This window comes from Phyllobates terribilis, unplaced genomic scaffold (assembly GCF_046119375.1).
Source record: "Phyllobates terribilis strain yellow unplaced genomic scaffold, ASM4611937v1 Scaffold_12__6_contigs__length_324123572, whole genome shotgun sequence".
In the NCBI taxonomy this organism is placed as follows: Eukaryota; Metazoa; Chordata; class Amphibia; order Anura; family Dendrobatidae; genus Phyllobates; species Phyllobates terribilis.
Genome location: NW_027362772.1, coordinates 20,058,446 through 20,082,618, shown reverse-complemented (window position 1 = coordinate 20,082,618; position 24,173 = coordinate 20,058,446). Strand labels below are relative to the sequence as shown.

The 24,173-nt window shown below is 44.7% G+C and overlaps 1 protein-coding gene across 6 annotated transcripts in view; it reads right to left on the bottom strand.

Moving 5' to 3' along the window:
• Window positions 1–2,463: 2,463 nt before the first annotated feature.
• The window catches only part of LOC141171947 (uncharacterized), a 59,772-nt gene continuing 38,062 nt past the window's right edge, over window positions 2,464–24,173 (bottom strand). For all 6 annotated transcript variants that reach the window (XM_073655664.1, XM_073655667.1, XM_073655665.1 and 3 more), the window contains 2 exons: window positions 15,512–15,665; window positions 2,464–10,170 (listed from right to left, as the gene is read on the bottom strand). In XM_073655664.1, coding sequence (XP_073511765.1) covers window positions 10,080–10,170; window positions 15,512–15,665 — 245 coding nt within the window. In that variant the 3' untranslated portion in view covers window positions 2,464–10,079. The remainder of the gene's footprint in view (window positions 10,171–15,511; window positions 15,666–24,173) is intronic.

Sequence of the window (24,173 nt, the reverse complement as noted above, 5' to 3'; positions counted from 1 at the left end):
ATACTTTTATTTAGGATGTAGTTATAAAATGAGTGTAAACATGGAAACAATTCATTTTATTTTATAGGGGGGTATTAAATGTCAAAATGTTCTCGTCCCTTTTATTACCACTTTTCCCTTCTTGTCACATAGTAAAACATGTTGAGATTTTTTTTTAATGATTTTGTATGCATCATTATTGATAGTATCCTTGTACCCTTTTATCATTAATTTGCTCTTTCTCTTTAAAAAATGGATACTTTTATCTTCACATGTGATTGGCTGGTACTATTTGTAAATTGATCTCTCTGTCACCTTGTACGTAGAATCGATCAGTAGCGAATCTACTTCAAGACGAATTTCCATTTGGGATTCAATTCTCAAGGATCGTAAAATAAAAATAAATAAATACCTGGCGCCATTTCACGCGATGCGGAAGATATTAGCCAGAAAGCAGGGTGATAATGCCAGGCATGGTTACGTGGGGTTCCCCATAATGCCTTGTAGCTATCACATCACATGGTCTAGATCAGACAATAAGGGATGACTGTCACAGCCACTATAAAAGGTGAGGCAGGAAAAGCAGTGCCCGTTTTTGGATTTTTCTGCTTAGGGATTGGAGTTTTTAGGACACAGTTTATTCCACATTTGAATAGAAAAAAACTAAATCTGATGGTGGTAAATGGTAGTGATAGTCTAAGTCTGTGAATAATAATCCAAAGAGTCCAGTAAAAAAGGGAGGTTCTGTAGCGGTAGAGTCACCCAGTGAAATATATATATTAAGGGAAGTGCTGGACCTGCAGAGTCAGTGCGACTGTTAAATGATCGGTCGGAGATAAACTGCAGTAACAACTCCTTAATAGAAGCCTTTTTTTTACGCTTGACACACTGGAAACAAGGAGGGCAGTTTAGTGCCCCTCTGTCCTGATTTTATGAAAACGTGTTTAATACAGAACTCCACACAATTAAGGCTTTGCAGTATTAAGATTCCTGGCAAGTTTACTCTCCGGAAATCAGATTATTGGGAAAATATTGTGAAGCTGGAGAATTTTTTGTTATATTCTGTGACAAAAGGAATAAAGTGGGAATCGCAAATGCGTCCGAGGTTCTTTTACTCTACAGCATGTGAAACTTTAATGGATAGAAAAATTAGGACTACTTGAAATTTTTAACGGGGAAGTCCAGTATTATTTTACTCCTCTGTTTTTTTGCACGCATCTTACTGTTGGTCATCAGTCAGACCAGCACTCACACTGATAGGATTGGAGTTTCTTTAGTTGGATACTTGCAGAAGGAAAACAATATTTTTGCAAAAACGAAAATGGTCTTAGCAGATAAAGGATACACTGAGATAATATCTTGTCTACTATTAATATTCCTACTGTAAAAAAAACAAGGTCCCATGCTGTCATGTCAGAGATTTTAACCCCATAAATACTCCTCAGTCTGCTCCAGCATAACTTTAACCCCTACACTTGCCCCTGATGATTGACAATAATAGGAACTTGTTGCTCTACCTTAGTCATTTTAACTCTCTTACTTTCCAGACTGCCCATCTTAAAGGGATCATTGGCTGCAGGACAGAGAAATATTACCAGCAAAGTAATGTAATTTGAAAAATTAGAAGATCACATGTGATTTGCACTAATAGGCTATTTGCACACAACAAAGTGCAAAAACTGACAGTGCGTTTCGCGAGCAGCTTCATCAGGGGGGACTGGGAGAAGTTGTAAGCGAAACGCGCATCAGGGTACTGGGCTGTGTGGTTTGTACTTACAATGGCATATGGTGGGTATAGGTTGTTTTTATACTATTTACCATGAGTGCTACTGTATACTGTCTTATAGTTCTCTTATTGCTTTATTATCTACATAGTCTGTTATTTATTGCTGTAGAACTTTGTATGTTCAGAGATTGGTTATATTGATTATATTTGTGGCTATGTAAGCCTCTGTGATGTGCGATTATTATGTTTTCATATGCCCCCACTATTTATATTTATATATATATATATATATATATATATATATATATATATATATTTATATATATATATATATATATATATATATAATTTATTTATTATCTTGACCACACTGTCCAATTTATTCCTTTTTAGGTCAGTTTTATGTTGTTTTTTTAATTAGTTTTACTGTTTTTGTGTAAACTGACTGTTTATAATAAAGTTTGGATATACTTTTTATATTCTCCTTTATGTACTTTTATTATTTATTTCGGTGGTAGTTATAGGATTATGTACCTTGAATGAAACTCGTACAGATCAACCGTTCAGCATCGATTTTTATGGTTACATTGTAATTATTAACATTGAAAACTGTATTTTGTTCTGATGTATTAAAGCAAAAGCCGTATGGATGACAAAGTTTTGGTAACTGGCTAAAACAAAGACAAACAATAATATATCTCACACAATGAAGAGTTGACACAGAAATGTCAGAATTTTATTTTTTTATTAGCGTAGCATAGGTACAATAATGCAATGGTGATAATATAGTGATAATTATACCGTAGTAACAATAATAACATAATAGGTCTAGTAATGCGACTTTGGTAATGCAAAAGTCATAGTAATAGTACGACATTAGAGCTCAGCAATAGGAAAACGTGATCCTACCCCGTATACATGAATGCAGATCTTTCCTCAGGACTGGATTTATTGCCCATAACGAAGTGGAGTTGGACTGGACAGAAAGTCACCCCTTCATCATTACTCTACCAAAGTTCCACATTTTGGATGAACTTCCCTTTTAAAGCTATTAATCCTGAGAGATAATATTTAGTGTTATGGTTCTAAGTACCTTGTGATCCCAGATTAGAGACGAGTTAAACATTTCCACGCGTTTCAGAATTATAGTACAATTCCTTTAATCCTGCATCTATCTAGGTTCCTGAAGTGCCTCTGGAGGCATTGGCGTGACTCTTGTTTATATGGATTTTTATCTTGATTGTGTAATGCCCCATTTCACCTGTGGTGGCGCTGCTGGGAAGTTAAACACTTGCGTCTGCGTTCACCCAAAGTCGAACACTAGGGTCCAAACAGTTGGACATGCTGCGACCAACCTATTTTTGGGCATCTTTCTAAATAACTCAAGAAATGAGAGCACCGGTGATAAAGGGATAATTTTTGGACAAGTCCTTTAATTATTGTAAATGTTCCATTACAGTTAAAGTACTAAATTTAATTGTCCAATTTTATATTTTCATGTAAACGTTAAATGTCATTTTTGAAAAATGTTGGTGACATGTTTTACTGAAAGACTAAACCTAAACTACACGTTGGCTGCCATTTTTCTTGGTGCCCCAGTTATCGGAGTTGCAATTTTTGCCCCCGGCTCGTATCACCTCCTTCTTTCGTTACTTGTTTAATGCTCCCTGGACCTCCCTGACTTCACATCAAGACAATTATCAAAACTCTAAACTCAAAATTGCAAAAATTGTCCCATTTTAATGGAAAAATGTAATTTAATGGAAAAACTATTTAGGATTTTGAGGTTTTCTCCGTTAGGCCATGAGCACACTGAGTTTTCGGAGAAAAAACTCAACTTTTTTGAGCTATGGAGAGTTTTCCGCCAAGTTTCTTCTCCAAAAACTCCTCGATAAATCCCATGTGCACATAACCTTAGTTAGATTTTCTAGAAGACAGAAATCCATAATAATCAACATCACAGAACATAACTATGCGCGGATGGCCATGTGTCAGCCCTTCTTCTACCGTCGCCTATAACATGCAGAGAGGAAGATCTATGGTGCATCATGTACGACATCATCCAAGCTTACTGCTTCACGCCTTATCCCTGCCCCTTGTTTTGCTGTAACTACAGATCTCTGGCTAAAGTCTCCAAAGACTTAAATCAAGTCTGTTCAACGTGAAAAGGCAGTGCACTGTATAGCAGGAAGAACGTCCAGGAACTACTGGAAATAAAATGAAGGCAAGTAGATGCACGATACATTAAAGTCCTGCAATCTATCCTGTGGGGGAAATGGTAATGGATCCTCCTGCATGCATCGACCTAGATGAAATCCTGCACGGATGTCTGACTACGACTACGGTCTCCCGGTATCAACCGGCGGTGTCCTTATACATACACTGTATTGAACACTGTCAATGACAACGTAAAGTGATATTTAGAAATGGTCTGTCCACCAAAAAAAAACAAAAAGTAATCGAAGTCAAAGTCTTAATTTTTCAGTGACTCAATCATATCCACCGGACATTTGCATTTGATACTTTTAGGTGTATCTCCAGACTGACAGGTCAAGGTGAAATGGCTCATCACTATTTCCAGCGCCTGGGGCGGCTCCATTACAAGGGAGGACACAGGTTAAAAAATAATTTTTAGGCAAATCATTAAATAATAATATAAAAACTCAATGAATTATTTTTTTTCAATGTTGCCACATTCTTAAGACCTTGCCAGTGACAATGCAAATTAAACTCTAAAGGCAAGAAATAAGTTGGCCGCCACCTCTCTGGAGGTTGCAGATTTTGCCCCGTGCTGTTACCGGTCATTGAATTAATATCCTAAAAATTGTCTAAATTCTCAACTCAAACAGATCAAAACAACCCTTTATTAGGTAATGTAGCAATTCACAATGATTGGCACTCCACTTATTGGGGAATGATCCCAAGTAGTATAAAAAGTGGATTTTTTTCCCTTAAGTTTTCCAACAGATTTTTTAGAAATCCCACGCATCGGCTGCAAAAATTATCCACAGTGTAATTTGCCCATTTCAATTCACCCGGTGGATTTCCATCCAAAACTCACTTTTTGCAATGTAAAAGATAAAACGTGCGGCCAAGTCGCAGCATTCTGCAATGACTGATCCCTGCAAATTTTGCAGCGTGAGGTGTGAAGAATAAATGTTACATGGGAATTAATCCTTAGGGTGGAAAAACATTCTAGGATTCAAGGATGCAGATACTACAGTAGGGGTAGACAAACTTTCGCACCTATATTTTTCCTGCCTCATCCTAGAGGCGAAGCTGCCCTGCACTGATCGCTGACTACGACTACGGTCTTCGGTATCTGATGTAATCGACCGGTGGTGTTCTGGTACATGCACTGTATTGAACACTGTCAATGACAACGTACAGTAATGATGAGGTGTATATATACTGGCCAAGTTATTTTAATATATTGTCCACAAAGATTAAATTTATATTTTTTTTTATTTGAATTTTTTTGCCACATTGTACGGTCCCTGCCAGTGACAATGTGTTTGCGCCAATTTTCCAATTTTGCTGGAGCATTAAATCTAAAACAATTGGCTGCCATCTCTCTGGAGGCTTCAGTTTCCTGGGATGATGTTTTAGCCCCGCACCATTACTGGCTCCTTTCCTCGCCATTTGTATCTCATATTTAACGCTCTCGCGGACCTCTGACTGCACGTCAGGATTATTATGAAATTTCCAAACTTTTTAGGATTCTGAGGATTTTTTATCTGGTTTAAGGGGTAACGTTTCTCCTAGTGGAGAGTGACATACCGGCTTTGGCATGTCAAGGGAAGGAGGCTTATTTGCCATGCAATGCTCCTCTGGGAAATGTAGAACTTTTTGTGGTACCAGAGGTGGAATTTCTGGAAGTCACAGAACATAACTTTATGCGGTATCGATCTAGATTGCTATGCGGTCATCTCATCTTCTAACATCACCAATAGTGGGCAGATTCACAGTGTATTTAAATTGAACCTGCAAGAGAGAAAGACGCAGCCCACTTCCTTTAGGGCAGTAAATAACCATTGCAACTTCCCCTAGGGAAAGAAAGACCTGCCCCCACTTCCTGTAGAGACACAGATCATTCTCCACTTCCTGTAAAAGACAAAGACCCACCCCCACTTCCTGTTGCATTAGGAAGCCCCTCCCCCACTTCCTGTAGGGCAGCAAAGAACCGCCCCAACTTCCCCCAGGGAAAGAAAGACTTGCCCCCACTTCCTGTACAGAAACAGATCATTTCCCACTTCCTGTAGAGAGCCAAAGACTCTCCCCCACATCCTGTAGGGCAAAAAATATCCGCCCAACTTCCCCTGGGGAGAGAAATACCCACCTGTAGAGAGACAATGACCCACTTCCACTTCCTGTAGAGAAACAGATGATCCCCCATTTCCTGTAAAGGGACAAAGACCCGCCGCCACTTCCTGTAGAGTGAGGAAGACCCGCCGCCACTTCCTGTAGAGTGAGGAAGACCCGCCGCCACTTCCTGTAGAGTGAGGAAGACCCGCCGCCACCTCCCGTAAAGAGACAAGAACCTGCCCTCACTTCCTGTGGAGAGAAAGATCTTTCCCCATTTGTGTAATCAGTTTCTGCATCTCCAGCGACGGATTACACCTGACAACAGGTAATGGACAGCAAGTTACACAGAAGGGAGACAATTAATGGCTGAATTTTTGTAGTAAATTTTTGGATGAAAGACAAAATGATTTTTAAATTAAGTGATGTGCAGATTTTCTATTTAACACATTATCTATCAAATGTCATCAAGATATCTGAAAATACAAGGGCCATTAAACCCCATTGCACAAAGGGACATAACTAAGTTCACACTGGGGTCGACAAGTGTGAAGGGGGCTCAGTTGCGGAGTTCTTTCTACAAGCAGTAGATGGATGACGGCTATATTACACAGCCAGCATCTGTGTCTGAAAGCAGCAGCCAGAGCTGAGCTTTGATCGCTGTTAACGATTTAGATGCTACTGTCAATCTCACCTATGATAATTCCCATCCCCCCTGGCATGATCGGGAACTTCTGATGGGATGCCTTGACACCTCGTTACCTGGGGAAGGCCCCCCATGGCTGCACCTTGGCACCGATTTGAAGTTCAGCCACAGCGGAGCTTCATAGGAGACTGTGATTTTCTCTACATCCTGCAATTCTCTAGTACTGCAGGATATACAACAAGCAAGTAGACGACAGCAGGTTCAATTCACCTAGAGGATCTAAAATAGTAAAAAATGAAGACCGCTTATAACAAACAATATGAAATTCACCCGCAATAAAATAAAAAAATATAAACGTATCTAGTATCACAGCACTCGTTAAAAGTCCGGTGTACGTAATTAATCCGTATGATAAAAGCTACAAAGAGAATAAAAATTGGTTAAAAAATAAAGTCCCCTTCCTCCCCCGCTGTGTAAGTCCTTACTGAACGCTGAATGGCGGAATTGCATATATATATATTTTTTTAACGGTTTCCACCCTCTTAGAATATTTTACCAACCTTTCAGTACATTATACCGTAAAGTGAGTGGCGTCTTTCAAAATTACAAATTGAATAAAAACAAAAATTATGGCACTTGGAAGAAGAGGAGGAAAAAACAGAGAAACAAACACGGATCTCTGACTACGACTACGTTTTCCTGGTTTCTGCTGCAATCTACTGGCAGTATATACAATACATACACTGTATTGAGCTCTGTCAATGACAACGTAGAGTAATAAGGACCCTGCACTGTAAAATATATTATATATTATGCAAATAAGTCCTTAATGAACACTGTAAATTGCGCAATTGGATTTTTTTTTACCCGTTCACGCCCTCTTAGAATATTTTACCAATCTTTCATTACATTATAATGCAAAAGTGAGTGGTGTCTTTCAAAATTACATATTTAATTTAAAAAAAAATAAATTATGGCCCGGACCTCTGACTACGACTACGGATTCCTAGTTTCTGCTGCAATCTACTGGAGGAACATGCAATACATTCACTGTATTGAGCTCTGTCAATGACAATGTAGAGTAATAAGGAGGACCCTGTGTGTATATACCCTTTTGATTATTGTAGAACCAAATAAGTTATTATTTTAAGGGACTCCTAGTGAGATCCATGGGGAATCTGTGACGCTTTTACAGGTGAGAAGCCCGTCTGTCACCATCTGCAATGATGGGTGGTAGGACTATAGGAGTCCAATGACTAAAATATTAAATTATGAACTGGTTATAGAATTATTGTCACTGGCAAGGACCGTACAAAGTGTCACTGTGCTAGCGCCAATGTTACAGAAACATTAAACCTGAAATATAAAGATATCCAATCTCTATCTGGCCGCAGCGTTAGACCCCACAGTCCGGGTCACTGCCGTTTCCTTTCCTGGCCATTTATATTTTTCAATTAATTTATTCATGAATCTCTGACTTCACGTCAAGATAATAAAGAATTCCATCAAGAAAGAAATCTACAATAAGTGACGTCGCTACATTATATGCCATTGTGCATCCACAGCTGTCATGGCATGATGGGAGTTGTTGTCCTAAAGCAGATGAATTTTCTTCTACCAGAATCAAGTTGGTTTCGACCACCTTAAATGCCCCAGACATCAATCATATACATTTTAATAAAAAAATTTGAACAAAATTAAAAGTTTTGTTCAAATATTTACAGTAAAATTTCCCTTTATAAATTAAAAAGTGTCAAAGAAAACTTTGGCACCGATTCATTGTTGCCTTTGCACCAGTTTTTGTCTAGCTTTGTGCCTTCTTTTTATTTACACCCAATTATTATTCTATTTCCACTATTTTTTATGCGCTCGTCTGTATTTTTTCTGCTTTTTGGGCAGAGTTTAGCAATTCCAGATGTTTCCGTCTGATACATTTATTGCAACTTTTAAGAAAAGTAGCAAAATGTACCACAACTGTACTCCATTCCCTCCGGAGTTATTTGATGCACAATAAGTCCAATTTTTTGGCAACTTTTTGCTCAAAAAGTTGCAAAAATAGTTAATGTCAGGGAGAAAAAGCCCATTTTTGACATTGCACAAAAATGTATTAACCGCTTGTGCCATATTAATGAATTTGGTACAATAATCATCAGCGAATTCCATATGCAAAAAAAAAAAAAGAAAACAGACTTTAAAGAACCTGCAAATGATGAATCGAGGACTTTGTGTAGATTATTCTAAAAAAATTATCACCTTTTGAGGACCTTTTTTTAATGTAAATGTATGCATTAGGGGTTAAAAATCTTTTTTTTTTTGCAATTGGGTTACATTACAAGTTTAGCTCCGTTGCATCGGCTGCAGAACGAGTTAACTGAGAATCTGTCAGTGAGCTCGTTCTGATGGTCTGACTGGAGAATTTGTAACTTTTATTTGTCTTTTTCACAGCTCCTCTTAGCTGATTTATGGCCACCGACCACATCAAAGCTGAATGTGCAGGAAAACAAAGAGCCTGAAAAAAGCCAAATGGTTGCAATTTTTTTTTATCAAACTAAAATACATGCAAAAAAAAAAAAAAAAAATTGTCCACAAAACTTGACAACCCATTTAATCGCCCCCTTAAATTCTGCTGCATATTGAATAAAGCTCTGAAAAATTTCTAAGGAGTTCTCTCGTAGGTGTCCTAGGAGATCAGTCATTTTCTTACTAATCTTAGATCGAATCGTCTCTGACTTTCCGGCACCTGCTTAAAGAAGGAGCTCCCCTCACCCACAAGGTAAATAGGAACACTAAGCACCTCACCTGTCTTTGAAAAAAGTTTTCATTTCCCTTTTATCCCTTTTGGTTTTGAGAGTTTTTTCAAGTTTTTAAGATTGTTTTCTGTTTACTTTTATCATTAATTTCTAACTTCGTGTTCTTTCAAACTTTCTTTTTTGGTTACTTTTTTTTAAAATATTCCTGACTTTTTGGCCACGCTCCTTTGACATTTTTTAGATTTTTTTTCCCAATAGAGAAGTGTATGGAAAAGCACTGCAATGTTTCCTAAAGATGTTATATATGTGTTATGACTGGAGCGAGACAATGACTGGAGCGAGACAATGACTGGAGCGAGACAATGACTGGAGCGAGACAATGACTGGAGCGAGACAATGACTAGAGCGAGACAATGACTAGAGCGAGACAATGACTAGAGCGAGACAATGACTGTGTGTGTGAGACAGTAATGACCTGTGAGAATTCCCGGGATGATATGATTGGAGAGTGACATTTTTAGAGCCATCTTGGATCCTCTCATCAATGGATTAGAAGGGACCCAAGTGTGCCCCTCCCTGGATACGAAAAGTAAGTTCTTGTAACAAGTCAGTGTCTATCTCCAGTCACATGTTTGTAATGTTATCTGCACACATGGTCTGTATAGGGCGCAGTCCCTCAGACTTGTCCTGCCTTGTTCATGTCACCATCCATCAAGTCTGCTTGACTGGAGTCATTGCTGGAAGAGGCGGAATTTCCATTGGAATTTCTATGAATAAAAGAGAAGAATAATTAATAGGTAATTAACAAAGGAAAGCAACTTCACCACTGACTCCTCCAAAATAGTACAAGATCTCAAACACAGAACTTACAAGGAGCATTGACCCTGTAGGGCTGGGCACAGAGGCTTTAAGGCAGTGTGCAGATTTGGAAGGGCAGGACACAGATCCGGAAGGAAACAGACCCGGTAGGGCACTGCAAACATCTGTTAGAGCAGGGCACAGGGCCGGTAGAGCACTGCATACATCCAGTAGGGCAGGGCACCGCATACTCCTGGTAGGGCAGGGCACAGAGCCGGTAGGGCACTGCATACTTCTGGTAGGGCAGCACACAGACCAAGAAGGGCAGGGCACAGAGCAGGTAGGACAGGACATACATCCAGTAGAGCAGGGCACAGAGCCGGAAGGCAGGACATATATCCAGTAGGGCAGGGCACAGAGTCGATAGGGTAGGGCACAGAGCCGATAGGGCAGGACATACATCTGGTAGGGCAGGACACAGAGCCGGTAGGGCACTGCATACATCCAGTAGGGAAGGACAGAGAGCCGGTAGGGCACTGCATACATCCAGTAGGGAAGGACAGAGAGCCGGTAGGGCACTGCATACATCCAATAGGGCAGGACAGAGAGCCGGTAGGGCACTGCATACATCTGGTAGGGCAGGCCACAGAGCCGGTAGGGCACTGCATACATCCAGTAGGGCAGGACAGAGAGCCGGTAGGGCACTGCATACATCCAGTAGGGCAGGACAGAGAGCCGGTAGGGCACTGCATACATCCAGTAGGGCAGGACAGAGAGCCGGTAGGGCACTGCATACATCCAGTAGGGCAGGACAGAGAGCCGGTAGGGCACTGCATACATCCAGTAGGGCAGGACAGAGAGCCGGTAGGGCACTGCATACATCCAGTAGGGCAGGACAGAGAGCCGGTAGGGCACGGCATACATCCAGTAGGGCAGGACACAGAGCCGGTAGGGCACGGCATACATCCAGTAGGGCAGGACACAGAGCCGGTAGGGCACTGCATACATCCAGTTGGGCAGGACAGAGAGCCGGTAGGGCACTGCATACATCAAGTAGGGCAGGACAGAGAGCCGGTAGGGTACTGCATACATCCAGTAGGGCAGGACAGAGAGCCGGTAGGGCACTGCATACATCCAGTAGGGCAGGACACAGCTGGTAGGGCACTGCATACATCCAGTAGGGCAGGACACAGAGCTGGTAGGGCACTGCATACATCCAGTAGGGCAGGACACAGAGCTGGTAGGGTACTGCATACATCCAGTAGGGCAGGACACAGAGCTGGTAGGGCACTGCATACATCCAGTAGGGCAGGACACAGAGCTGGTAGGGCACTGCATACATCCAGTAGGGCAGGACACAGAGCCGGTAGGGCACTGCATATATCCAGTAGGGCAGGACAGAGAGCCGGTAGGGCACTGCATACATCCAGTAGGGCAGGACAGAGAGCCGGTAGGGCACTGCATACATCCAGTAGGGCAGGACAGAGAGCCGGTAGGGCACTGCATACATCCAGCAGGGCAGGACAGAGAGCCGGTAGCGCACTGCATACATCCAGTAGGGCAGAACAGAGAGCCGGTAGGGCACTGCATACATCCAGTAGGGCAGGACACAGAGCTGGTAGGGCACTGCATACATCCAATAGGGCAGGACAGAGAGCCGGTAGGGCACTGCATACATCCAGTAGGGCAGGACAGAGAGCCGGTAGGGCACTGCATACATCCAGTAGGGCAGGACAGAGAGCCGGTAGGGCACTGCATACATCCAGTAGGGCAGGACAGAGAGCCGGTAGGGCACTGCATACATCCGGTAGGGCAGGGCACAGAGCCGGTAGGGCACTGCATAGATCCAGTAGGGCAGGACAGAGAGCCGGTAGGGCACTGCATACATCCAGTAGGGCAGGACAGAGAGCCGGTAGGGCACTGCATACATCCAGTAGGGCAGGACAGAGAGCTGGTAGGGCACTGCATACATCCAGTAGGGCAGGGCAGAGAGCCGGTAGGGCACTGCATACATCCAGTAGGGCAGGACAGAGAGCCGGTAGGGCACTGCATACATCCAGTAGGGCAGGACAGAGAGCCGGTAGGGCACTGCATACATCCAGTAGGGCAGGACAGAGAGGGGGTAGGGCACTGCATACATCCAGTAGGGCAGGACACAGAGCCGGTAGGGTAGTGCATAGATCCAGTAGGGCAGGACAGAGAGCCGGTAGGGCACTGCATACATCCAGTAGGGCAGGACACAGAGCCGGTAGGGCACTGCATACATCCAGTAGGGCAGGACAGAGAGCTGGTAGGGCACTGCATAGATCCAGTAGGGCAGGACAGAGAGCTGGTAGGGCAGTGCATAGATTCAGTAGGGCAGGACAGAGAGCTGGTAGGGCAGTGCATAGATCCAGTAGGGCAGGACAGAGAGCTGGTAGGGCACTGCATACATCCAGTAGGGCAGGACAGAGAGCTGGTAGGGCAGTGCATACATCCAGTAGGGCAGGACACAGAGGTGGTAGGGCACTGCATACATCCAGTAGGGCAGGACAGAGAGCTGGTAGGGCACTGCATACATCCAGTAGGGCAGGACAGAGAGCTGGTAGGGCAGTGCATAGATCCAGTAGGGCAGGACAGAGAGCTGGTAGGGTAGTGCATACATCCGGTAGGGCAGGACAGAGAGCCGGTAGGGCACTGCATACATCCGGTAGGGCAGGACAGAGAGCCGGTAAGGCACTGCATACATCCAGTAGGGCAGGGCACAGAGCCGGTAGGGCACTGCATACATCCAGTAGGGCAGGACAGAGAGCCAGTAGGGCACTGCATACATCCAGTAGGGCAGGACAGAGAGCCGGTAGGGCACTGCATACATCCAGTAGGGCAGGACAGAGAGCCGGTAGGGCACTGCATACATCCAGTAGGGCAGGACAGAGAGCCGGTAGGGCACTGCATACATCCAGTAGGGCAGGACAGAGAGCCGGTAAGGCACTGCATACATCCAGTAGGGCAGGACAGAGAGCTGGTAGGGCACTGCATACATCCAGTAGGGCAGGACAGAGAGCCGGTAGGGCACTGCATACATCCAGTAGGGCAGGACAGAGAGCTGGTAGGGCACTGCATACATCCAGTAGGGCAGGACACAGAGCTGGTAGGGCACTGCATACATCCAGTAGGGCAGGACAGAGAGGGGGTAGGGCAGTGCATAGATCCAGTAGGGCAGGACAGAGAACCGGTAGGGCACTGCATACATCCAGTAGGGCAGGACACAGAGCCGGTAAGGCACTGCATACATCCAGTAGGGCAGGACAGAGAACTGGTAGGGCACTGCATACATCCAGTAGGGCAGGACAGAGAGCTGGTAGGGCAGTGCATAGATCCAGTAGGGCAGGACAGAGAGCTGGTAGGGCAGTGCATAGATCCAGTAGGGCAGGACAGAGAGCTGGTAGGGCACTGCATACATCCAGTAGGGCAGGACAGAGAGCCGGTAGGGCAGTGCATAGATCCAGTAGGGCAGGACAGAGAGCTGGTAGGGCACTGCCTACATCCAGTAGGGCAGGACAGAGAGCCGGTAGGGCACTGCATACATCCAGTAGGGCAGGACAGAGAGCTGGTAGGGCAGTGCATAGATCCAGTAGGGCAGGACAGAGAGCTGGTAGGGCACTGCATACATCCAGTAGGGCAGGACAGAGAGCCGGTAGGGCACTGCATACATCCAGTAGGGCAGGACAGAGAGCTGGTAGGGCAGTGCATAGATCCAGTAGGGCAGGACAGAGAGCTGGTAGGGCACTGCATACATCCAGTAGGGCAGGACAGAGAGCTGGTAGGGCAGTGCATAGATCCAGTAGGGCAGGACAGAGAGCTGGTAGGGCAGTGCATAGATCCAGTAGGGCAGGACGCAGAGCTCGATTGGATGTGCATGTAGCCTCTGCAGCTCCTTATTACGCAGTCACAATGACTTCACCTTCCCACTCTGAAAGTGGTCACCACTTCATGTACGTTATGTAGGAAGGGGGCTGACTCACTGCTCATTTCATAAGCTAAGCCAGTCTCCTTATATCACTAATGCATGGACAGCGAAGCGGCTGGATTACACACTGAAATGAGCGGTCAGCCAGCCCCCTTCCTATGTGGCGCTGATGATGTGCCGACACGGGAAGTTTTCACAGGAGCTGCCAGGACCCAACACTGCACCGATACCTTCATATCCGGACAGCATAGGAAATAAAAGTATATTAGCACTCGCCATGTAATGACTTTAGCTTAAAGCAGATCTGGGATTACTGTGGACGAAGCAGCTGAAGGGCTGAAAGCTGTGGCCCGCGGTCGCACCGTGGCTGCTGGCACCACTCCATCTCTTTCCCCCCCTCCACTCTGACTATATATATATATATATATATATATATATATATATATATATATATATATATATATATATATATATATATATATTCTTTGACTACGGGCATTTGTGCAGTTTCGTTTATTCCAGGCACCGTTGTTACTATCTTTATACTTGTATGCGCCTGACCCTCTAGCATTTTTTCCATCTGGTCACCCCTTTTTGTCTTTTATATTTTGTTTTCTTCACTTTTGTTTTGATTCAATAAATATACTTTTTCTTGCAATGTTATGCTGGGTTGTTCTCCTTCTTATATAGGAGGCTATGTAGAGTTCAGACAGTATATAGGGGTCTATGTGGGGGTCATACTCTATATAGGGGCTATGGGGCTCATGCTGTATATAGGGGGGCTATGTGGGGGCTCATGTTGTATATAGGAGTTATTTAGGGTTTATATTGTATATAGGGGGTTATGTGAGGTCTCACGCTGTATATAGGAGACTATGTGGGGGCTGATGCTGTGTATAGGAGACTATGTGGGGGCTGATGCTGTATATAGGAAGCTATGTGGGAGCTCATACTGTATATGGGAAGCTATGTGGGGGCTCAGACTGTATATAGGGGGCTATGTGGGAGCTCTTACATTATATAGGGGACTGTGTGTGGGCTCATACGGTATATAGGGGGATGTTAATATTAAGCAGAATTAAGTATGCCAAGTCATACAATTAATATTAATATGGAGTATAATGAATTTCAGCCTATTGGTTCGGCCTCCACAACAGTCACGGTCTCTCATGTGGCCCCCCGGGAAAATTAATTGCCCACTCCTGTGTTAGAGGGATTTTTTCAGAAGTGGACAATTGATTGAGTTATTGATCTTCGCACCGTCCTGATGGTAACAGTGTAAGACATATACGATTGATCATATGACAATGAATAAAGGTAATAATTATTGAGTGGCTTATCATGTTTCATGTAATACTCACTGTGCTTGCATTTTGTCTAGATAATTCTGACCGATGAGGATGATGATGATGATGAAGATCACTGCACCTCCTTCAGCGAAAACTCTAGAATATACTCGATATTTCTCATCTGGATTCTTCACTTTTCCTGGAACTGGAGAAGGATCTGGACAATCTGACAAACAGCAAAGAAAAAAAATCAGCATCGAATGCCCTAATATCTTGAAAGGCTTTATATCCAGCAGTGCGCGATCATCACGCGTTCCGGATCAGAACTGATCCTTTGTCTTAGCATAAAAGTCAGCGGCGGATTAAAGAGTAGCCAGGGCCCTGGGCGGTTTAGAAGGCGCGGCCCCCATATCCCCATCAATGTATTGCATAATACAGTGAGTATGGAAAGTATTCAGACCCCTTTACATTTTTCACTCTTTGTTTCAATGCAGCTATTAGGTAAATTCTAAAAAGTTCATTTTTTTCTCATTAAAGTACACTCTGCACCCCATCTTCACTGAAAAAAAAACAGAAATGTAGAAATTTTTGCAAATTTATTAAAAAAGAAAAACTGAAATATCACATGGTCATAAGTATTCAGACTAGTGATGAGCGAGCATGTCGTCTATGAAAAAGGGTGTTGTATACACCAGAAACGCGTCAGGTTTCTGAGGTTTCATTTTTAGTATGTTTTAAAGCTTTTTTCCAACAAAGAGTAATTTTAATTATTTCCTGTTGGATGTGCCGGTGGATTTCCCTTTTTCTTTTTCATTTGCTTGTGATCACCAATAGGTGCAGCACCCTCAGGATTGACTCCGGCTCACATATGGTTTTGAAATAGACTACGTGGTAAGCTTTCTACATTTCTCTTCCCCTCCTCCCTTCTAAGCCATGCTCGAGATGCTCGGCGGGAGCTCGGGTCTCCTCCCTGCATGTTTGGTGCTCTTTAGAGAGCTAATGAACATGCAGGAATTGCCTGCCACTCACTGTAATGCCGTAGCCATGTTGGTTGTAGCATTACAGTGATTGGCTGGCCGCACAGCGTCATCAGGTCTATATCAGACCTAGCGCCGCCATGCTCGTCACAGTCACTCTGGATCAGACAGTTTAGGGAGAGATTTGCTTGTGTATTAGGTAGTGTAGGGAGAAAAAGCGTACATTACACATATCCATCTTAACAAACAGTCCTTCTGAGGACTAATCCATCTGCAGAGATATCAGGCAGGCAGTGTATATAGGCAGGCAGGCAGTGTATGTAGCAGACTGCAGTGCATATAGCACAAGAGGCTCCATTCCAATTTTGCCTTCAGCTGCTGTTAGATATTTCTGTACAAAGGCCCAGGTCTCAGGGGCCAGGGATACTTTTCTTTGGATCTTAATCCTCATTATTTGCTTAAAAAGCAATCCAGAGAACACCGTTTTTCTGCGCCATTTACTTGTTGGCACTGCAGAATACAGCCAGATCCTTTCCATATTACAGCGCTAGAAATCCAGCTATTTAAAACGGTGTTTTCTCCGTCAAACGGATCACATATACGTTGTCAGAAAATACTGCCATTTCTGGCCTCCATTAAAAATTTCCTTTAGTGTGTCAGTGAAGTAATTCACCGCAGTTTGCTGTTCAAACTACTTACCTACAGGCCAGGTATTTAAAACTCTGTTTTCTCTGTCACACGGATCACATACAAGTTCGCTCCAAACTCAGTCATTTGTAGTGAGCGTGGAAGATACTGTCCTACATTTAAAATGGGCAAGGCACGTGGCAAGGGACGGGGAACTGGACGTGATGGGGATGGTGCATGCAGAGGCCGAGGACAAGGCCGTGGGCAAGCTGAAATTGTGCCACAACAAGCACCCACATCTTCTCACCTGACCTACCTGTCCCAATTTCTAGGGGACTGCAGCACACCACTATTGAACCCAGAGCAGTGTCAAAAGGTTATTGGTTGGATAGCGGATAATGCTTCCAGTCACTTAGCCACCACCACCACCACCCTGTCTTCCACACGGTCAAGTCTCAGTAGCTGTGAGTCTGGACCGCATATTCCTCACCCTGATCCTCTTTCCTCCCACCATGCAGAGTACCCAGAGACAACTGATCCCACACTTGGACACTCTGAAGAGATGTTCACTTTTCCATTTATAGATTCGGGCCTCTCGCCCGATCCACTTGAAGAGGGGCAAGAGGAGATCGCGTGTAGCGATGCCCAAATACTTGAGCAGCCACGGTCACACGAAGGCGACGGTGGGAAAGTGTCACAAGAGGTGGACAATGATGAGACACAATTGCCAGAAAGTCAGGAGGAGGACCAGGGTGTGGAAGTGGAAGACGAGGTGGTGGATGATATAGTAACTGACCCAACCTGGCAGGAGGACATGCAGAGCGAGGACAGCAGCACACAGGGTGAGGGAGGCAGAGCACCCCAACAGGCAGGAAGAAGCAGTGTGGTGGCCGCAGACAGAAGGCAGGCAACCGTTCCCCGTAACACCAACACAAAGGAAGTTGACAGTACACAACTATTAGGTCTTCCCGAGTCTGGTTGTTTTTTAAAGACTCTGCCGATAACCTCAAAAAGGCCATTTGCACCACCTGCCAGGCCAGCATCAGCAGGGGTGGCAAAACAACCAGCCTGACCACCACCAGCATGATAAGGCACATGGCAGCAAAGCACCCGACTTTGTGGGCCGAACCCCAGGGTCCAGGAACAGTGTCTGAGGGTGGCATCATTGCTTCTTCCGCTGTTGTGAATGCAAGCCAATCCCCTGTCCATGGTGCATGCTTAGACGCCTCCTGCCCTGCACCTATCGTTGCACACTCTCAAGTAGCAGCATCAGGAAGCACGTCCATGTCCTTGTCCCAGCGCAGCATTCAGTTGTCCTTGGAACACAAGCGCAAATATGCAGCCAATGCTCCACAGGCCACACTACTACATTCTCACATTTCACGACTGCTTGCGCTCAAAATGTTGCCTTTTAGGCTCGTAGAGATGGAAGCATTCCGCAACCTGATGGCGGCGGCCGTCCCTCGGTACCCAGCCGCCACTATTTCTCCCAGTCAGCCGTCCCCGCATTACACAAGCACGTGTCCCAAAACATTAGCTGAGTCCTCAATAACGCAGTTACCGGTGAAGTCCACCTAACCACGGACACGTGGACAAGTGCTTGTGGGCAGGGACGGTACATCTCGCTGACGGCACACTGGGTTAACATAGTGGAAGCCGAGACCCAGTTGGACCTTGGGACGGAACACATCCTCCCGACGCCAAGGATTGCGGGCCCTAGGTCAATCAGGGTTGCCCCCACGGTCTACAGCTCATGTACCTCATCCTCCTCAGCCTCCTCCTCCTCTTCAGCCTCCATCTCCGAAATGACCACATCAGTCACAAGCTGGAAGCACTGCAGCACTGCCTCGGCCAAGCGGCAACAGGCTGTGCTGAAGCTAATTAGCTTAGGTGAAAAACCACACAATGCTGAAGAGTTGTGGACAGCTCTGAGAGAGGAGGCAGATCTGTGGCTCACACCGCTGAACCTACAGCCAGGCATGGTCGTGTGTGACAATGGCCGGAACCTGGTGGCGGCTCTGAGGAGAGGCGAGCTCACACACGTGCCATGCCTGGCCCATGTGCTTCACCTCGTGGTTCAGCGGTTTCTCAAATCTTACCCAGAGCTGCTGGATCTGCTTGTTAAAGTACGCCGCCTGTGTGCCCATTGTAGAAAGTCAGCTGCAGCTTCCACCACCCTTGCAGTGTTTCAGCAGCGTTTGCAGCTTCTGGCTCACAGACTGGTGTGTGATGTCCGCACGCGTTGGAACTCTACACTGCAGATGTTGGGAAGGATTTGTGAGCAGAAGAGGGCAGTTGTTGAGTACCAGCATCAACAAGGCTGTCGGTATTCAGTTCAGACTCCACACATAAGACCTCAAAAGTGGACATGGATGTCAGACATATTTACCATCCTCCAAAACTTTGAGGACTCCACCAAGATGGTGAGCGGCGATGACACCATAATTAGCGTCACCATCCCGCTTCTCTGTCTTCTGAAACGCTCTCTGCTCACAGAGAGGATGCATTGCAGGCGGAGCACGATGAGATGGAGCAAGGAACCATACAGGGTGATTACACAACCAAGCCTCATCTCATCCCAACGTGGATTGGGTGACAATGAGGAAGAGGAGGAGGAAGGACGGGAGCTAGTTTCATGCACTACAGACGGTACTACCTGCACAGCTGTCATACCTTCTGTTCAGAGTGGATGGCCTGAGGACAGGGAGGAGGAAGAGAGCATGGTCAGTCATCCTCTTGGTGAGGACACGGAAGTCTTGCCTGTTAGTAGTCTGGCACGCATGGCTGAGTTTATGTTACGCTGCCTTTCCCATAACCCTCGCGTTCTCAAAATTTTGGGTGACAGTCATTACTGGTTGGTGACACTTCTAGACCCACGCTACAAGGAGAACTTTATATCTCATTCCTGAAGCGAACAGGTCTACAAAAATGGGGCGGTACCAGAAGGCCCTTGTTGCGGAACTATTAAAAAAATTCCCATCTGAAAACGCTGGCGGCAGAGGGCACACTTCGTTGGACAACCAAGGAGTACAGGCGAGAGAGACACAACTTCAATCCAGCAGAGGCAGGGGAACACTGTCAAAGTTCTGGGAGAGTTTTCTCAGACCCTCCCATCGCACAGGCCCTGAGGAGCGGGGTACTCCCACAAACTCAAATCCAGTGTCTTTTTTGGGAGGTGTATTCCCATGCACCTTTTCACACCCACACATGGGTATACGCTTCCTGATTTAGGATATTTGCTCTTGTCCTCCTCCTTCTCAAGATAACACAAGTCTTAGGAGAACCAGGGCTCGAAAGGGATAGAAAGTATTCAGAGAAGCCAAACTGGAATCAAGAACCATTGTTGTGCCATAATAAATCAGAGCTGCAGTGTAAAGTATGGATGAGAACCCCAATCCTATAATGGATTTCAGACTCCAACAAATAATGCAGGCAAATTGAAGCCATTAAAGGGGTATTCCCATCTCCAAGATCCTTTCCCAGTATGTAGTAGGTGTAATAATATTAATTTAAGCAAATAACTCTAGTTAGAAATTTAGTATAGTTCTTCTGATTAGCTATGTTGCTTACCCCATGTACAGAGCATTGCAGTAGCTTAGGTATTCATGGATATGACCACTCATAGTGGCAGTTAGTTACTAGTGGTCGTAATCATGGATACCTAAGCTAATTCAATGCCCTGCACATAGGGTAAACAACATAGCTAATCAGAAGAACTATACTATGTTTCTAATTGGAGATATTTGTAATTATTATTACACCTACTACATATTGGGATAGGATCTTAGATTAGATAGATAGATAGATAGATAGATAGATAGATAGATAGATAGATTTTCTCAGACCCTCCCATCGCACAGGCCCTGAGGAGCGGGGTACTCCCACAAGGAGTGCAAAGTCTGGGAAGATGCTGAGGGAGTACCTATATAAAATATAAGCCCCCACCTAGCCTCCTATATAAAATATAAGCCCCCACCTAGCCTCCTATATAAAATATAAGCCCCCACATAGCCTCCTATATAAAATATAAGCCCCCACCTAGCCTCCTATATAAAATATAAGCCCCCACCTAGCCTCCTATATAAAATATAAGCCCCCGCCTAGCCTCCTATATAAAATATAAGCCCCCACCTAGCCTCCTATATAAAATATAAGCCCCCACATAGCCTCCTATATAAAATATAAGCCCCCACCTAGCCTCCTATATAAAATATAAGCCCCCACCTAGCCTCCTATATACAATATAAGCCCCCACCTAGCCTCCTATATAAAATATAAGCCCCCACCTAGCCTCCTATATAAAATATAAGCCCCCACCTAGCCTCCTATATAAAATATAAGCCCCCACCTAGCCTCCTATATAAAATATAAGCCCCCACCTAGCCTCCTATATAAAATATAAGCCCCCGCCTAGCCTCCTATATAAAATATAAGCCCCCGCCTAGCCTCCTATATAAAATATAAGCCCCCACCTAGCATCCTATATAAAATATAAGCCCCCACCTAGCCTCCTATATAAAATATAAGCCCCCACCTAGCCTCCTATATAAAATATAAGCCCCCACCTAGCCTCCTATATAAAATATAAGCCCCCACCTAGCCTCCTATATAAAATATAAGCCCCCGCCTAGCCTCCTATATAAAATATAAGCCCCCACATAGCCTCCTATATAAAATATAAGCCCCCACCTAGCCTCCTATATAAAATATAAGCCCCCACCTAGCCACCTATATAAAATATAAGCCCCCACCTAGCCTCCTATATAAAATATAAGCCCCCACCTAGCCTCCTATATAAAATATAAGCCCCCACCTAGCCTCCTATATAAAATATAAGCCCCCGCCTAGCCTCCTATATAAAATATAAGCCCCCACATAGCCTCCTATATAAAATATAAGCCCCCACCTAGCCTCCTATATAAAATATAAGCCCCCACCTAGCCTCCTATATAAAATATAAGCCCCCACCTAGCCTCCTATATAAAATATGAGCCCCCACATAGCCCCCTATATAAAATATGAGCCCCCACATAGCCCCCTATATAAAATGAGCCCCACAGCCTCTTATATACAGTATGAGGTCCACATAGCCTCCTATATACAGTAGGAGCCCCACACAGCCTCCTATATACAGTAGGAGCCCCACATAGCCCCCTATATACAGTAGGAGCCCCACACAGCCTCCTATATACAGTATGAGCCCCACATAGCCCACTATATACAGTATGAGCTTCACATAGCCTACTATATACAGTGTGAGCCTCACATAGCCTCTTATATACAGTATGAGCCTCACATAGCCTCTTATATACAGTGTGAGCCTCACACAGCCTCCTATATACAGTATGAGCCTCACATAGCCTACTATATACAGTGTGAGCCTCACATAGCCTCTTATATACAGTATGAGCCCCACATAGCCCCCTATATACAGTGTGAGCCTCACACAGCCTCCTATATACAGTGTGAGCCTCACACAGCCTCCTATATACAGTATGAGCCTCACATAGCCTACTATATACAGTGTGAGCCTCACATAGCCTCTTATATACAGTGTGAGCCTCACACAGCCTCCTATATACAGTATGAGCCTCACATAGCCTACTATATACAGTGTGAGCCTCACATAGCCTACTATATACAGTATGAGCCCCACACAGCCTCCTATATACAGTGTGAGCCTCACATAGCCTCTTATATACAGTATGAGCCCCACACAGCCTCCTATATAGTGTGAGCCTCACATAGCCTACTATATACAGTATGAGCCCCACACAGCCTCCTATATACAGTGTGAGCCTCACATAGCCTCTTATATACAGTATGAGCCCCACACAGCCTCCTATATACAGTAGGAGCCCCACACAGACTCCTATATACAGTATGAGCCCCACACAGCCTCCTATATACAGTAGGAGCCCCACACAGCCTCCTATATACAGTAGGAGCCCCACACAGCCTCCTATATACAGTAGGAGCCCCACACAGCCTCCTATATACAGTAGGAGCCCCACATAGCCTCTTATATACAGTATGAGCCCCACATAGCCCCCTATATACAGTGTGAGCCTCACACAGCCTCCTATATACAGTGTGAGCCTCACACAGCCTCCTATATACAGTATGAGCCTCACATAGCCTACTATATACAGTGTGAGCCTCACATAGCCTCTTATATACAGTGTGAGCCTCACACAGCCTCCTATATACAGTATGAGCCTCACATAGCCTACTATATACAGTGTGAGCCTCACATAGCCTACTATATACAGTATGAGCCCCACACAGCCTCCTATATACAGTGTGAGCCTCACATAGCCTCTTATATACAGTATGAGCCCCACACAGCCTCCTATATAGTGTGAGCCTCACATAGCCTACTATATACAGTATGAGCCCCACACAGCCTCCTATATACAGTGTGAGCCTCACATAGCCTCTTATATACAGTATGAGCCCCACACAGCCTCCTATATACAGTAGGAGCCCCACACAGACTCCTATATACAGTATGAGCCCCACACAGCCTCCTATATACAGTAGGAGCCCCACACAGCCTCCTATATACAGTAGGAGCCCCACACAGCCTCCTATATACAGTAGGAGCCCCACATAGCCTACTATATACAGTATGAGCCTCACATAGCCTCTTATATACAGTATGAGCCCCACATAGCCTCCTATACGCAGTGTGAGCCACCACACAGCCTCCTATATACAGTATGAGCCTCACATAGCCTACTATATACAGTGTGAGCCTCACATAGCCTCTTATATACAGTATGAGCCCCACATAGCCTCCTATACGCAGTGTGAGCCACCACATACCGCTATATACAGGCGCACTTACCTCACACCTGTTTCCCTGGCGCTCAGGCAGCATCTCGACAATGCTCACAAAACACAGAAAAGGATAACAGAGAATAAATGCATAACCAATAAAAAATTAAATATTGTAAGAGAAGATTAAGTTTTACATTTACCATAATTCAGCCAATTAACTAAAATTTTCCATCTAAAAACTTCCTCTAAAAATATTTAGATAGCTCTGAAATGGGTAGAGGGCTCAACTACTAGACCCGCGGGGGGCTTTACCCTATACAGGGAGTCCAAGGGATGGGGCATTGGTG